This window comes from Ammospiza nelsoni, chromosome 8, assembly GCF_027579445.1.
Source record: "Ammospiza nelsoni isolate bAmmNel1 chromosome 8, bAmmNel1.pri, whole genome shotgun sequence".
Taxonomy (NCBI): domain Eukaryota; kingdom Metazoa; phylum Chordata; class Aves; order Passeriformes; family Passerellidae; genus Ammospiza; species Ammospiza nelsoni.
Window position 1 is genome coordinate 678,849 of NC_080640.1, and position 16,613 is coordinate 695,461.

Genomic DNA, 16,613 nt, shown 5'->3' on the forward strand with positions numbered 1-16,613 from the left:
GCCACAGCTCACAGGGGTTTGGTATTTCCCCACACAGCCCCGGATTTTGTATCTTAGCCTCAATAAAAGCACCCCTGGAAGTGTCAGGAGATCTCCGCTTTCTCTCTTTGATGCCCTCAGTGCAGGAATGATTTATCTGGCTTGTACCGTGCTGCTCGCTGGTGGCAGCACAGACACAGCTCCCAGGGATGCTGCTCACTTCAAAGGAGCAGTGCAGGCTGAGACAGTCCATGTCTGAGCCTGGACTCGTCCCTTCTGCACCCTCCTGGGTGTCCCCAGGCACCGAGGGCACCCACTGAGCTGGGCTGTGCACTGCAGGGGGAAAGGTGAGGGTCACAGAGCGAGGGCAGCTTCCCACACACAGGGAAATCTGAAAAAAAACCCAAAACCCCCTGAAATCCAGGGCAGGGGACACTGAGAGACTGAAATGCTCACAGCAACCAGGAGAGCTCAGTGTCTGCCAGCCCTGTGCCATCACCACTGCGCCTAAACCCTAAACAGTGACAACTGGAATTTGCCGGGGACAAATGACCCTCACCAACCAGCCTTGTCTTTCTTACCTGCTGCAATTGATCCTGCTGCTGATCAGGGTGCTGGACATGAGGGAAATCACAGAACCACAGAATTCCAGAGTGGTCTGCATGAGAAGGGACATTAAAGCTTGTTCCACCCTGCCATGGGCAGGGACACCTTCCAGTGTCCCAGCTGCTCCCAGCCCCAGTGTCCAGCCTGGCCTTGGGCACTGCCAGGGATCCAGGGGTGCCACAGCTGCTCTGGGCACCTGTGCCAGGGCCTGACCCTGCCCTGTGGCAGTGGGAACTGTGCAAAATAAAAATAAAAATAAAGACACAGTGAGCATGGAAAGCGAGGGATAAGCACGAGGATAGTTCAGTGCATGCCTGCCAGTTCCTTTGCTCCCTAAGGAGTTGGGGTCCATCCCTGAGCAGCACTGCTGTCCTGAGGTATTTGGGGTCCATCCCTGAGCAGCACTGCTGTCCTGAGGGGATTGGGGTCCATCCCTGAGCAGCACTGCTGCGCTGAGGTATTTGGGGTCCATCCCCACAGCAGACACAAGCTCGGTAGAGCCTCTGCAGAGCCAGGGCTGTGCTGCCAGTCAAGGGCACGGAGCGTCTCGCCGTGTCCCTGACCCAGAGCCTGCAGGAAAGCTGTCCAAAGGAATTAGGGGCAGACACGGCGTGGGTGCCACGGGGGGGTTCCCTGCCAGCTCAGCCTCTCCTGGCGCCGGGGAGCTGCAGAGATGCTGCTGGCCCTGCTCCTGCGCTGGGAGGAGCCTGGGGCAGCTGTGCTGGCTCTGCAGCTCCCTGACAGAGGCAATGAATGCAAACCCTCCCTGCACAAGGGAGCGGCTGGCAGGGCTGGAGCCTTGGGCTGCCACGGAGGCTGGAGGGACCCGAACTGGGTGATGTGGGACAGGGACAGTGACTCTGCTGGGTCCTCACTGGCACCAACCAGGCCAGCTGTGGGAAAAGGGACATCGGCAGCACAGGGAGCTCAGAACCTCCTTTGCCAAGTGTTTACAAGCTCGGGGTGCTGGGGTGTCCCTGGCACCCCATGGATGTTGGGGTGGAGGGGAGGTCACTGCCATCAGACTGTGACTTTTGTCTTTCCCATTCCTTATGGATTTCCCACTGCTGTAACTTAAGCTCTATTCAGGACAAAAAGAGATCACAGAATCATAGATAGCTTGGGCTGGAAGGGACCTTAAATCTCATCTCATTCCACCCCCTGCCATGGCAGAGATACCGTCCACTAGATGTTAATTGCCTTGGTGCAATTTCAGGGAAAATCAGAAAATTGACAAGTTAAATAAATTAAATTAAATTTTAAATTAAATATAAAACATCCAAACAAATACATTCCCATGTGCTTAGCACAGAAATTGCTGCAGCATTAAGCTGTGAAATGTAGGTCATATCAGATAATCAAAAAACCCCAGCAAAAAAATAAATCCCTCCCTGGTTTATATTTGTGGTTTCATTCCTAATTCATGGATTCATGTATCTAGAGCTGCCACGTGTGGTTCCAGCCCCCAGCCATAAATCAGATCTCTGCTTTGTGCCACCACAACCCCTGCTCTGTTTCTCGTGCCTGGCTCAGACAGAGCTGGAGAGCCAAGGCTGGCAGTGCCAGGGAGATCGGTGTCTCATGGACATGGCATGAGGTCTCACCAGAACCAGTGTGGGCCGAGGGGAGGCCAGGCCCCTCTCTCTGAGCTGTGGGTTCATCTGCAAACCACGGGGCAGGAGGCAAACCAAGGGAGCACGGCTGAGGAGAAGGGAGGCACTCTGCCCATGCTGCCACCACGAGCCTGTGCCCCCCAAGGGAGCACAGCGACCTGCACGTCACCATGGGATGGTCCCAGCCTCACCAGAAAAACTCAAAGGAACAAAACAACAAAATGGACTCGGGTCAATCAACCACTCCCACCATTTCATGGTTTCCAGCCAAGTTTATTCCAAGCAAGGAGCAGACAGGAACGGAAAGCCATTCCTGGACGTACATGCATGGCTCTGCAGCCCGAGGTTCACTCTGTGTACACACCTTTAAATGTAATACCTGGGCTAGAATAATCTTTATAAAAAAGTGTGTTGCATGCATCTGGCCTCCAAACGAGTCCTGGTATTTGGTATTGGACTCACACTCAGTTCTTAAAAAACCGTATAAATGATCTTTAGAAAACAAGGCTGACAGAAGGACATCAGCCCACGGCATGGCCAGGTCCTGGAGGGGCAGCACCACTCTGTCCCAGGGCACGGGGCTGCACTTGTCCCCGAGCTGCGACCGCAGAGGGACACACGGGCTGGGGATGGCTCTGGAGGCTCGGCCAGGGCGGAGGGCTCTGGCTGGAAACCACGGCAGTGCTCGTCTGTTGTAAGTCCTCGGATGAGAGCGGGCAGTGGAGCTGCTGGCAAGGAGCGTGATCCAGCCGCGATGTGCCTTCATGCCCACGCGGGCCCGCAGCCCTGGGGCCGGGCATGCACAGGAGGGAAGGGCTTTCCTAGCAGCCAGCGAGGGAACGCGCGCAGGGAGCGCAAGCGGGAGCGCTGCCTCGGGGATGGCTCTACTCTACCTAGCGGGAAGGGCTGGCGAGCGCGGCCCCGGCCTGGCAGCAGCGGCGGGGCCGGCGCGGGGACGCGTCAGGACAGAGAGGTGATGTTGGAGCGGCCGCCCGGCGGGGCCATGATCTTCTGCGCCGTGCGCCGCGCAATGTGGTCATCGGCCTGGGAGCCTGCGGAGAGCAGAGAGAGGGGCAGTGCCACTGCTGAAACGCCACAGCCACACAACATCTCCTCGACAAATACCAGTAATTTCATTAGGGGCCGTTTTGGACACTCTATGAGCACGGCACAGTTTGGAATGGCTATATTTGCCCGAAATTAATTTTTCATTGTTTCTTTCTGGAAGATTTATAAGTGGCTTTCCTAGAAATAAATTCTGTATATAATAAAATGTGGGGACTGGTAACATTTATCAAACAATACGGGACCCGTATGACCCAACCAGCTAAAAACCATTATGGAAGTGGTTTTAGGGCAGAGCATTGGCTTTCCAAGCTCCCGACAGCTGCTGGGCAGCATTCTGCAGCACAAATGGTGCTGAATCACTGCCTGCTCTGGCTCCTGGGAACAGAGCCCCCAGCAGGCTTTGTGCATTGACAGAAACGCCGTGGAACACTCCAGCGCTTTCCGTGCTGCGCTCGGTGCCTGGGCCGCAGCCACGGCACACAGCTGAGGTTTCCGTGGCTCAGCCCTGCGGCAGTGCCCCCGCCCAGCCCAGCCCTGCCCTGCTGGCCCCACGTACCGGACAGGCTGAAGCCGGACTGGTGCAGGTTGCGCACGGGCGGCGCCGCGGCTTTGCCGGCGCAGGGTGCGACACGCGGGGCCGTAGTCCTGACGCTGGCCGGCACCTCGTGCACCGGCCCGTCGTACATGCCCCGGGGCACGCCGTGCACCTCGGCCAGCTGCGGGGAGAACGGCGTCAGCACAGGCGGGCAGCGCCTCCAGCTGTGCCAGGGAGATTGGGCTGGGTACGGGAACGTTCCTCCATGGAGAGGGCACAGCTGCCCCGGCACAGCCGCCCAGCCCAGGGAGAATGATGGTCTTCAAAGGACTTTCAGCCTGGCCTTGGACACCTCCAGGGATGGGGCATCTGCACCTTCTCTGTGTCCCATTCCCACCCTGCAGGGAGCTGGCACATCCCCATCCTGCCCTCCAGGCACCCCAGACACCCTGAGGCACACCAGAGTTGGGGCTCCCGCCTCTGCAGTTAATTTGGGTTACTGGTTCCTGCTCTGCCTTTCTGTAGGATGCAGAATTACAGTGTCTGCAATAGCACAGGGAAAAGGGAAGGAGGACAGAGCTGCTAAGAAGCTCTTTACATATTTGCATGCCTTTGTGTCTCTTTAAACAGCTGTGCCAGCACACAGGAGCATTTATCTTACTGTATTCCAGCACCTATGGGATGTACATCCCTTACCCTCCAAAGGCTGCAGAGCAGACACTGAGAATAGAAACCTCTGTAGAAACCACCAGCAACAGAAACCTCTCCAGCACAGGTAAGAGAGGAATTCCTCCCTCTACATCAATACAAAGGAGTCATATTTTTGCTTTGTAACATTGTAATAGGCCAATAAAACTGTCATTATTAGCTCTAATACTAAGATTTCTTGACTGACATCCAGGCAGGTACACACATAAAGAAACAGCATTGATAATACTCCTGCTGCTGTTGCAGGTTTGCCAGCACAGCGGCCCCAGTACACTACAGCTGAGAGATTGTGATCAAAACAAGGGATTATGGCAAATAAAACTCTCCTTACCCTGTTTCTTGCCTTTATCCTTTTATAAACGAAGTCAGGGAAGGTCTTCCTAGGGATGAAGCGACCTGAGCCCTGGGTGACACACAGGTTTCCATCCTCAAGGACAACTCTTCCCTGACTTATCACCAGGGTTGGGACTCCGTGGCACTCAGTGCCTTCAAATATGTTGTACTCCACGTTCTGGAAAAAGCAAACCCTGATATTCAGTGCCTGCAGGATTGAAGAGGAGGCCAACAATGCCCCCCATTTTTGTACATTGCTCCTCGTGCAGCATCAGTCAGAACTAACCCCCCATATTTCAAATAACAAGATTCCAATGGGAAGCAAACTGGAATGGAGAAAATAAACCTTAAAACCGATCATATTAAACTACAACAATAGTTTACTACTTTTATTAAGATATTATTATATTATTTATATATTATTTATGGAATATTTACATTTTGTGTTAAGATTAATACCATTATATATAAAACTATAGCAATAGTTTAATACGTATTAAACTGCAACTAATACACAATGCAATTCAGCACTAGTTCAATACTTCAGTTCAGCGCTGATATTTTTCTAGTCCACAGCAAATACTGACCTTAAGATTTGCTTACCAGATGTCAGCTGTCTTGGAGTGGTCCCTCAGTACCAATCCCACCCTTACAGCAATAAAAGGATATTTTCCTACTATTTTTAAAAGCAAATGCATGGTTCTTCATCAGTGTACCCACACAGAGAACTCCTCCCCTGCTGAATGATCTGATCTAGCTAAGGACATGCATTGCTTTCCAGATCTGACAGTAAGACCAGCCCCAGAAACTGATTGAAAATGTCTTTTACCGAGTGGTGGGTTTTTGCTGAGATGATTTTCGTAGCCTTGGGGTTCCAGAGCACCAGGTCAGCGTCGGAGCCCACAGCCACGCGCCCCTTCCTGGGGTAGCAGTTGAAGATCTTGGCAGCGTTGGTGCTGGTCACTGCCACAAAATCGTTCTCATCCATCTTCCCGGGGACCTGGGAGGGGAAACATCCCAGGGGCACAAGGGCTGGGGGCAGGAGCTGCTGCCCCCTCCCCATAGCTGTGCCCTGGCAGGAGCTGCTGTCCCCAGCCCTGTGCCCATGTGGGTGAGGGTCTGCTCTGCCACAGGGCTGTGGTTACAGGGAAGGGGATGTAAGGATGAGCCTTGTCCCTGTGGGATAAATGATATGACAGAGAGGTTTTATCTTCCTTGGACTCCAAAGGTTGAAGTCTCTGAAAAACAAGACCTTCACTGGTTGGCTCCAGCTCCTGCACAGGCATCTCAGGATCACTGAGGAGGGCTGAGGACAGCCCAGTGAAGAAAGACTGGAAGTGAACCCAACCAGTGCTATTTCTTTACCATCTTCACTGGTCACCTTAAGAAAAGTTCTATTTCTCTTTGAACAAAGCCCATCTCAGAGAGGTTTCAGGGTGGCTTGGCTCCCAAGCTCCTGCAGGCCGCACAGGGACATCTGCTCTGTGGGATGGAGCATGGAGCTCCCCAGGGATGCTGCAGGCAGGGGTGTGAGCACCGGGTGCAGGGACACAGACTGATCCCACCCTCGGCTCCCAGCCCGGCTGCCGGGCACACAGGGGTGACAGGAGCCTGCTGGGGCCTGGGGTCACCTGGCAGCGGGAAGCGTGGCCACAGCCACGTCCCACGGGAGGGACACCCCCTCCCCATCCAGCCCCCAGGCCTCTGTGAGCACCTGGGGACAGGAGCGCCTCACCACCCTCGGGAGAAAGCGCTGCAGACACTCCCTGGTGACTGAGCAGGAGCAGAGGGTGGTCCCTGCTCAGCGGCCTTTGAAGACACCGTGCAGGCAGCTGTGTGTCTCAGCCTGTCGCTGGCAGCTCTCTGAAGCCGCAGCAGCGTCTAGACAGTGTCACTGCTGTGGCTCGTCCGCACTAACGAGGCAGTGACAGCCTGGAGCCAGGCACAGCTCCCCGCAGCACGTACCACGCACTTCTCCCACACGATGGCCATCCTCTCCTCCACGCCGTTGGTGCCCTCGGGGATCAGCGTGAAGTTGTCCTTGCCCACGGCCTTCTGCGCGGTGGTGAAGGTGCAGTGGGCACTGCCCGTGACATGCAGGTCCCCGCTGGGAAGGGACAGGGCAGGGCTCAGGGAGGGGGCGCTGATGGCACCCCAGGCTGGCACAGCCCCGATGCCGGGCGCTCCAGAGGGGCCCAGAGGCTCGCGGGCTCGGGCCCCACAGACATGCCAGTGCTGTAAATGGCATCGGGTGGGCGTGGGCAGGATGCAGACCGGGCAGGTGTGCCCAGGTGTGCCCAGGTGTGCCACGGCACCCACCTGGAGAGCAGAGTGCTGAGGTGCTCGGCCGTGCTGGGGTCGGGGCTGACGGGCGGGGACGTGACGAAGGCGGCGGCTTTGGCCCAGTTTCTGCTCCAGTAGTGGGAGCCATCCGTGCCCAGGCTGGCTGTGATGGGCTCCCCGTACACCACGGCACCTGCAGAGCGAGGGGCTGTCGGGGCAGCACGGCACAGGCACGGCCCTGCCACAGCCACACACGGCAGCTCGCTCCCTCCTGCAGCACTGCCAGCGCCCCAGAGCCCCGCTCATCCTTCACATTAGCTCACGTCACCGGGAGACACTGCCAAAGCAGGCTCTGGATCTGTCTGTCCCCTCCCTGCACCAGGCACACGTTCCTACGGGCTGTCATGCCTTCCTTTAAACCAGGCCTGACTCTGTCTGGCAGCCACGGGCCGGGGAAGCGGTGACTGTGCTCCCTCTATCACCCTGCTCCCCCAGGATTGATCCAGCCCTTCCCACTCCACCCCCAGCCACCATTTGGAGCTGCTCCACAGCTGCTTTCATTCAGTTCACACCAAACCATCACAAGTGGATTACTCCCCGTTTCTCAGCTGTGTCTGCCTAGATGGAAGTGTCACAGCTTCCAACAGATCCAATCCTCCCAGCTCCAAGCAATTAGCTCTGGCACAGCCTACCATGGAAACCAGCAGAGCCTCAGCGCCCTCGGTGAGGGGGAGCTCAGGAGATGAGGGCTCCTCAGAGCTCACAGTCACAATGAGGTTCCTGGCTGGATTCAGAGGCTCAGCGATTGCCTGTGCAGGCCAGTGTTACCTTTCCTCTTGGCCTGAGCCAGGACATCTGCAGCCCCCCTGCTCATGATCTTGGTGACATAGAGGGGGCAGTTGGCCTGCCTGGCGATGGTGATGGCACGGAACACGGCCTCTGCCTCCACCTGCGGGCACAAGAACACGGCACAGGTGTCCCACAAGAATATGACACAGGTGTCCCACGACACAGGGGTCCCAGGACACAGGGGTCCCATGTCACAGGTGTCCCATGTCACAGGGGTCCCACGACACAGGGGTCCCAGGACACAGGTGTCCCAGACACAGGTGTCCCATGTCACAGGTGTCCCATGTCACAGGTGTCCCAGACACAGGGGTCCCAGGACACAGGTGTTCCACATCACAGGGGTCCCAGCCCCTCTGCATGGTGGGCCTGGAGCTTGGAGCGAGGGCTGGTGGAGTTACCTCCTCGGGGTGGCTGAGGACGTGCCCCTCTGGGCCTGTAATCCCCAGCTCCAGCATCCTCTTCTGCTCCTGGGGGTGAGGAGGAAGGAGAGAGCAGTCAGTGACGGGCACAGCCTGCTGGGGCTCCGTGGGACACAGCACACCCTGGCCAGAGCCCCCCGAGGGCAGGTGGGACATGGGACACTCCCCAGGGACAGCCCACTCCCCAGGCCACCTCCCAGAGACCTGTCCTGTGCTGCAGAAATGCTCCTGCATGGCAGCTGCTGTGCCCCAGCAGCAGCAAAGGGAGAGGGATCCCAGCATCCAAAGCCTGCTGCAGCTGCTCAGGAGCCCCTGAGGCGGCAGGGATGGGCACAGGGATGTGACTGGCACTGGGGTGCAGCCAGTGCCACCTCTCCCGAAGGTTCCTGTCCCTTTGCACCTCACCAAGTGGCACAGAGGAAAGGGAGCCCGCAGTGACAGACGCTGAGATGAGCTCTGGGCTGTCCCAGGTCCCTCCTGTGTCCAGCACACAGCTCAGCCTGTCCCTCTGCTGCTCTGTGCCAGGCAGCTGGCACTAGGGCAAGGATGTAATCCAACACCAGGGAGCAGATCCCACAGGATCCTTTAGAGGCCCCTGCTCTCAGAGCGTGCCTATTTGTCTGTATTCTTGTCACACATCTCCAGGTTTGTCCCCAGGGCTCAAGTGTCACCAGGCTGGCAGCTGACACAAACACTGCTGCACTATGAGCTGCCTGGCCCCACAGCCAGCTGAGGTTTCCAGATAAAATCCCAGGAGGTGGGAATCAGCCTTTACCCTGTTTGTTCAAATAAACCCATTTGAAGGACTGGATCTGGCTTTCAGTTCAGCCTGACTCCCCCACCAGCCTGAACACTGGTGTGACCGTGAGCCTAAGGAACTGCCAGTCTAACTCCACCTTGTGTATCTGAGGCTGGAGCCAACACTGTCTTTTCTACAGGTAAAAAGGAAAAATAAGGCCCACGAGCAGAGGCTGCAACACCAAGGAATTCCCAAGTGCTGATGGTGGAGTTAAATGCTGCCAATGTCACAGACATTACTGCAAAAGCCTCAAACTTCCTGAATTTTTCAAGCAATCCAAACTCATAAACACAACAGATAACGGGATAAAGCATCACTTAAGGCAGCCAGTCATCCTTTAGGAACCTCCAAAGTGCTTTTTGGGAACGCAAGCACCCACATGTGAAGATCCATGAGGACACTGATGATTCCACAGGACACCCTGATGCTCCTGCTGCTACACAGGGTCCCGTTCCCTCCAAGGCTTTGGGGCTCCAGCTCCCGGGGCAGGGCAGGGACAGGAGCAGGGACAGGGACAGGGCAGGGACAGGGACAGGGGAAGGGGCAGGGACAGGGACAAGGACAGGGACAGGGGAAGGGACAGGGACAGGGACAGGGGCAGGGGCAGGGGCAGGGACAGGGGAAGGGGCAGGGACAGGGACAGGGACAGGGACAGGGACAGGGGCAGGGACAGGGACAGGGGCAGGGGCAGGGACAGGGACAGGGGCAGGGGCAGGGACAGGGACAGGGACAGGGACAGGGGAAGGGACAGGGGCAGGGACAGGGACAAGGACAGGGGCAGGGGAAGGGGCAGGGACAGGGGCAGGGACAGGGACAGGGGCAGGGGCAGGGACAGGGACAGGGACAGGGGCAGGGGCAGGGACAGGGACAAGGACAGGGGCAGGGGAAGGGGCAGGGACAGGGACAGGGACAGGGGTTCTCCCCCCAGGGCCCTGCCCAGCCCAGATCCCAGTGGCCACGGTACCTCCTCGATGATGTCGCCGTTCTCCGCGTGCACCTGGGCGATGGCGCCCAGGTCCCGGATGGCGCAGAAGATCTCGTACATCTGCCGAGACACAGCGGGGGCCAGCTCAGCCCTGCCTCCTCCCGCCCGGCTCAGAGGCAGGCCCTGCCTTTCCCTGCGTTCCTACCTGGCTATCAGTGCACTGCAGCTTGTCCTTGTAAGCCATGAACACCAGGAAGGAGTTCACACCTTGAGAAAAGAAAAGGACACGTGTGGCTTTGTCCCTTTGTCACTGCCCTGGTGTGGGCTGGGCAGGGGTGTTGGACCAGGGGGTTGTGCTGGAGAGGGTTACACCGGAAGCAAAGCAAAGCCAGGGGCTGATGTGGGAAATGTCCCCACTGACCCCAAAGCTTGGGAGTTGTGAAAGACAACAAACCTCCACGTTATGGTGCACTTGAACCACAAAATGAAATCCCTTTTTGGGGTTAGGTACCCTTTGTGACTGCTCCAAATGCACACTCAGCTGCCTCACTCCCATGCTGGTTTTCCTCCAATGGTGGCTTCAGTCTATGGCTTATTCTCAAATTTGGAACAAGGGATGGAGGGACAGGATACAGGGAATGGCTCCCAGTGCCAGGGGGCAGGGCTGGATGGGAGATTGGGAATTGGGAATTTTTCCTTGGCAGGGATGGATGGGAGATTGGGAATTGGGAATTGTTCCCTGGCAGGGTGGGCAGCCCTGGCACAGGTGCCCAGAGCAGCTGTGGCTGCCCCTGGATCCCTGGCAGTGCCCAAGGCCAGGCTGGACACTGGGGCTGGAGCACCTGGGACAGTGGGAGCTGTCCCTGCCATGGCAGGGAATGGGATCAGGTCCTTTCCAATCCAAACCATTCCATGATTCTATGAATTGCTGCTGTATTTTGTATGGATAGAGGCAATAAGCAATACCAAACCATGATCACATTACAGCTGTATTTCATTTGTGTTCCAAGGAACAGCTCCATTACTTCAGCCGCTCTGCATTTTAACAGGAAGTTCACTGTGAATTTCTATGGTAATTGGCCAATTAAACCCTTGCTTGCAAGACTACAAATTACACTGAAGACATTTAGCTCTACATTAGCATATCTGAAGGAGAGTGTAGTTCCAAACACGGCAATAGGTATTAATGAATGCATGAACCCCTGCCGCGTGGTCTACTTTCCTGCTTTCCAGCCAGCCATGTGCCACCTCGGGATGCACAGGAGTTACAGGCACAACGGAACCACTGTGGAATGCTTAAAGCTGAGTTCCCTTCTCTACGCCCTGTCCCAGAGGTTTTTCTTTAAATGCATTTTCTGTACATCTGGCAGCCCACGTCAGGGTGTCCAGCCCTACTCCTTCAGCTTCCAAAATCCCTTTCCATGACCAGGCTGCCCAAAGGTGAGGGCACAGACCCAGATGTCACGGCAGGAGCCTGGTGTCCCCACCCACAGCTCTCTCCTGGCTGGCCAAGGACAGGGAGGCGCCAGCTCCACGGGCAGAGCGCGGCCACCCGTGCGTGTCCCTGCAGTGCTGGGGACAGCGGGGCTGCCACGGCCACCCCGGGACCCTGCGGTGGCCCTGAGCCCACGGGGCCCCTCTGCCCTTACCCTTGTCCTTGACCAGGGCCTCCAGCTCCTCCCTGAGGCTCTCGTGCCAGCGCGGGATGTCCATGCTCAGGCTGTAGTCGCAGCAGGCCTGGCTGTCGGCACGGTTGCGCCACTGCTCGTAGGCGGCCAGGAGGCTGCTCCCCGCGTCCGGGCACACGTGGTCAACTGCGGGGACACGGGGGTCAGGGACAGGGACAGGGACAGGGACAGGGACAGGAACAGGGTCAGGGACAGGGACATGGGAGTCAGGGACAGGGACAGGGACAGGGTCAGGGACAGGGTCAGGGACAGGGACAGGGACAGGGTCAGGGACACGGGGGACAGGGACAGGGACAGGGACACGGGGGTCAGGGACAGGGTCAGGGACAGGGACAGGGACACGGGAGTCAGGGACAGGGACAGGGTCAGGGACAGGGACATGCCGGGCACTGCGCCCCAGCCACACAGCTGCTGCTGCTGCAGGGACATGCAGGTTGGGGACAGGGACACATCGGGCACTGCACCCAGGCCACACAGCTGGACACAGCAGTACCAGCTGACGCCCAGCGCTGCTGAGGGACAAGGGGACACAGAGCTCCCAGGCTAGGTGATACAAGCAGAACAAGCATGGCTCTGTCACGTTTCTCAGCCAGCACAGCACTGTGCTGGTGGGCATTCTGCCCTGGGGCAGCTGCCATCGGCAGCCCCCACTGCCCGTCACTTCCCTCAGCTGTGCTCCCACTCCCTGCAGCCCTGGCCATGGGCTCACTGGGGAGCTGTGCCACGACTGGTGAGACTGGTCCTGCAGTCACACACTGCAGTGCTTCTTGGGAATGGAGCAGGAACAGAACAGAGAGCAAAATTATTTTACATTACACAGAAATGGAGCCTGTGCCTAGAGCTGGGAAACTCAAAAATGCCCCACACTTGCAGAGCTGTTAAAAACATATTAAAAGGTGTTTAAAGTGCTCTTCTGTCTTGCTCTCTGATGAGGTGAGGCAGGAGCAGATAAATATTTTTAATATCCATGCGCAGCAAGGGAAAGAGGTTCTGCACAGTACACAACACCTTCAATTAGCTCTGTGGTGTTTGGGTCTGCCCAGCAGAAACGGGCATTTCTGTGCTGTGAAGGCAAACAAACATCCCCGCAGTGACTCCAGGCCCGTGTGCTCGGCAGGAGAGCACAGCCCCTTACTGATCATGGTGGTGCCCCCTGCCAGCGCTGCCCGGGTGCCCTGGAAGAAGCCGTCGGCCGAGTTCATGCCCATGGTGGGCGCCTGCAGCCGCGTGTGCACGTCGATGCCGCCCGGAATCACCAGCTGCCCGTGGGCATCGATGGTCCGGGTGCCGCCGGGCACGATCAGGTGCTCTCCGATCTGTCTGCAAAGAAACCAACATCTCCTCTTAGCTGGCAACAGCTTTGAGGTGAGCATGCCAAAACAACCTCTGTGGCTCCTGCCCCGGCTGCCAGTGCTCTGCCAGTCTCTACAGCTGCAGCTACACCAGTGCAGCTCTTTCCTGACACCGCTCTAAAATGCTGCCTTTATTTTTCTAAAGAAAAAATAATGGGAAAGAACCTTGTTCAAATCCCAAGGCACTGCATCACTCTAAGAAATTACATTAGCAAATATAAATTTTTAACTTACTTTATTAGGCCATCCTCCACATAAATGTCTGCGTAAAATGACTGATCATCGTTGACAATTTTTCCTCCTTTGATTAGAATGTGGTGACCCTAATAGGAAAAAAAATCCACAGGTTTTTAAAGATTTTTTTGTTTGGATTCCACCTTACTCATTCCAAGCTTTAAGTAAGTCTAGGTTTGGTATTTTCCCTGCAATCACTCAAGTTCAGTGACTACCCAGACTATTCTACAACCACATTTGCAAGGGGAACCATATGAAATTGTCGTTTGGAGGAGCCCAGCCCCCTGAAGGGTGGCAGGAGGCAGGGCTGCATCGCTGAGCCCGGCAGCCCTGGGCACCCCCAGCTCCGAGGGCTGAGCCAGCCGTGCTGCTGCCTCAGCTGCAGGCTTCGCAGTGCATCTCATTAACCTGGTAATTTATTGCCATTCATCCGTTTTCACAGTCTCGGCTGAGGCAGATAAAGCCTCGAGGACTTGCCTCACTTCAAAGCCAGACACTGGCACAGTTTTCAGATTTGCAGAATCTTCACCCAGAATCTTTAACTAGAAAATTTAGGAAGCAGCAGCACTGATGTCTATATTCAGCTGCAGCCTAATTTCAAAGGATTCCTTTCCTGCTCTCTGGTGCTGCTTGAAAAATTATTTCCAGTGCTGAGATGGGCAACACAAAGAGCACGGCCTGGGCACAGAACCAGCCGAGGGACGCCTGAGCAGGGGCAGCACAGACTGGAGATGCTGCCCCTCAAAGAGCCGGGTCCGGAGGCAAAACTGCCTAGAAACTGTTTGGGGCTTGTTTAAAAGAGCATCGCTGGCATATAAAGGGAAAACTACAGAATTGCATTACTTTTCTTTTTAACAGTCAAGGATTTATTGTCTTTATTGTTTCCCCTTGTCCCATAACATCAATCAAAAGAAACCACAGTGTTAGTGCCCCATGGGAGAGCCTGACGGCCCCTCCCCTTGTGGGGCCCATCTTCACCCCATGCCCATCGTGACCCCATCCTCATCCTCACTCCGTCCTCACCCTCATCCTGACCCCGTCCCCACCCCGGCGGCAGGGCCCCACACCCGGGATCCGCTCCCGCATCCCAGTGACGGGGCCGGTCCCTGGCTCCCGCACCCACCGGGTTTTCCCCAAGGGAGTTCTGCCACGAGGCAGCAAGAGAGAACAAACAAAACACAGAGCACGGCAATCGAGGGATGTGTCCCGGCCGCTGCCGGGGAGCGCCGGGAGCAGGGAATCCCCTCCCACGCAGCGCGGCCGGCGCCGGGGGAGCCGCGGGGGGACCCCGGGCTGCCGGGGGAGGCAGCGCTCGGCGGCGGGATGCTCTCACAGCGCCGAGCGCATCCCGCGCTGAGAGCGTGCCCGGGGCACATCTCCGGCTCCGGGGTCACGGGGGGCCGGGGCACGGCGGGGCAGGGAGCCCGCCCGCCTTTGTCCCCCCGGGGCGGCCCCGGGACAAAGCGCCGGGACCGCCGGGCTCCGGCCGGGCCGCGCAACAAAGGAGCGGAGCGGAGCGGAGCGGAGCGGGCAGGCTGCGAGGGGCGGCCGGGGCAGGGCTCGGCCCCGCGGCACCGGCACCGCCGGCAACGGCCCGGCAGCAACGGCCCCGCCGGCAACGGCCCCGCCGGCGTTCACCCCGGGGCGGGCAGGAGCCCCCAGAGCCCCCCGGCTGTGCGAGCCCGCCCGGCCCGCTCCATCCCCGCCGGCCGGAGCCACCCCGGCCCGGCCCGCAGCCCCGCAGCCCCGCAGCCCTCGCCCCGCGGGGAGCGAGCCCTCACCTTGCCGCGGCTCCCGCTCCTCCTGCCCGGCTGCGACATCGCCGCCGCCTCCGCCGCGTGTGTGCGGGGCTGTCCCGCGTGCCCGCGCCCGCCGCCGCGCGCCCCCGCCTGCGTGCGCGCCCCCGCCTGCCCCGCCGCGCGCCCGGCCGCGGGCAGAGCCGGTCCGGCGGGGCCGAGCGGGGCCGAGCCCGAGGGAAGGGCGGCCGCTCGGTGGCCTCGCACCGTGCCCGGCTCGAGCCCGCGCCGCGGGCATGGGCCTAGAGCCCGCTCCCGGAGCCAGCTCCGCGGAACGGGACGGGACGGGACGGGACGGGACGGGACGGGACGGGACGGGACGGCAGGAGGACAGCCGGACGGGCCCCCGCTCGCCCTCCCGCCGCGGTCTCGGCCAGGCTCCCGGCCCCTGTCCCGGCGCAGTCCCGTTACCTGCCGGCAGCCGTCGGGCAGCGCAGCCGGAGCTCTCGGGGGCAGCGCGGCCGCGGCGGGGCCGGGGTCGGGGCCGGGGTCAGGGCCGGGGCCGGGGCTCGGTCCCGCGTCGGGGCTCGGTCCCGCGTCGGGGGTCGGTCCCGGCTGGGTGTCGCGGCGGTGCCCCCCGACGGGTGTTGCTGTTCCGGAGGCAGCGAGCGAGGCGAAGTTCAGCGTCTTGTTGTCGAAGGCGTCCTCCACGCTGCAGAACATCCCGCCGCGCTTCTGCCGCGGCCGCGGGCTGCCCGCGCCCAGCCCCGCAAAGCAGGCGGGCAGAGCCTCCTCCTGCCGCCCCGCCATGGCCCCGCACCCTGCGCTCCCGCAGCGCTCCCGCCGCCGCTCGCCTGGCGAGGAGAGCCCCGCGCCGCGTTAAGAGCCGCCCAGGGACCCCCGCCCCGCCCGGTGCCCATCCACCCGTGCCCGGCCCAGCGTACGACCGCGAGGTGACATCTCCAGCAGCGTCTGCGATGGCAGAGACAGCGCGGGGTTGGCTGCGCGGGGATCGGGTGAACGCCCCCCCGAGCCCTCCCGGGCATCTCCCGGTGCCCCGCTCGGCCGGTGACACTGCCCAGCTCCCCCATCCCCTCAAACCCAAACCAGCTCATCTAGTTTGAAGGTTTAAAACAGATCTTTTTAATTAAAATTGACAATAATTTATGTATTTTACAAAGGAATAGAAAGTCTCTCGATATATATCATAGGAATCACAATACAAAAATATCTGTAAAATTCTCTAGTCGGTCTCTCCAGCCCCTGCTTTCGGGCTGTCGGTTGCTGTCGCAGCACTGAACCCAGCGTTCTGTATTTGGGATATGATTCTGGAGTAGGATTAGAGGACACGGGTCACGGCACTCCAGCCGGTGCACCAAAAACCTCCATCTTCTCTGTGTTACGTTTTGCATAAGTTTACAGCAGTCCCTTTTAATAAACTGTACAGCACATCATACAGGGTTTAATACACATATTCACACGGCGA

At 58.6% G+C, this 16,613-nt stretch overlaps 1 protein-coding gene across 2 annotated transcripts; it reads right to left on the reverse strand.

The window, feature by feature from the left end:
* Nucleotides 1–3,078: 3,078 nt before the first annotated feature.
* DPYSL4 (dihydropyrimidinase like 4) lies at nucleotides 3,079–15,937 on the reverse strand. Of its 2 annotated transcripts, none has more exons than XM_059476837.1 (14): nucleotides 15,599–15,937; nucleotides 13,392–13,480; nucleotides 12,941–13,125; nucleotides 11,767–11,931; nucleotides 10,323–10,384; nucleotides 10,157–10,237; nucleotides 8,373–8,441; nucleotides 7,954–8,074; nucleotides 7,162–7,318; nucleotides 6,808–6,949; nucleotides 5,672–5,842; nucleotides 4,841–5,020; nucleotides 3,823–3,982; nucleotides 3,079–3,250 (listed from the first exon to the last, which is right to left on the reverse strand). In XM_059476837.1, the coding sequence occupies exons 1-14, from the start codon at nucleotides 15,935–15,937 to the stop codon at nucleotides 3,159–3,161; spliced, it is 2,013 nt and encodes a 670-aa protein (XP_059332820.1). In that variant the 3' UTR covers nucleotides 3,079–3,158. The 2 variants fall into 2 exon arrangements, with proteins under 2 accessions (XP_059332820.1, XP_059332821.1); XM_059476838.1 differs by lacking the exon at nucleotides 15,599–15,937 and adding an exon at nucleotides 15,173–15,214.
* Nucleotides 15,938–16,613: the final 676 nt, after the last annotated feature.

Excerpts from the sequence above, each read along its gene's own strand:
- DPYSL4 (XM_059476837.1), bottom strand. The coding sequence starts at position 15,937 with ATGGCGGGGCGGCAGGAGGAGGCTCTGCCCGCCTGCTTTGCGGGGCTG. Across the intron at positions 5,021-5,671 it reads CAGCAAAAACCCACCACTCG|AACGTGGAGTACAACATATT; the intron begins GTAAAAGACATT and ends TGCTTTTTCCAG. Across the intron at positions 3,251-3,822 it reads GTCCGGCTTCAGCCTGTCCG|GCTCCCAGGCCGATGACCAC; the intron begins GTACGTGGGGCC and ends TGCTCTCCGCAG.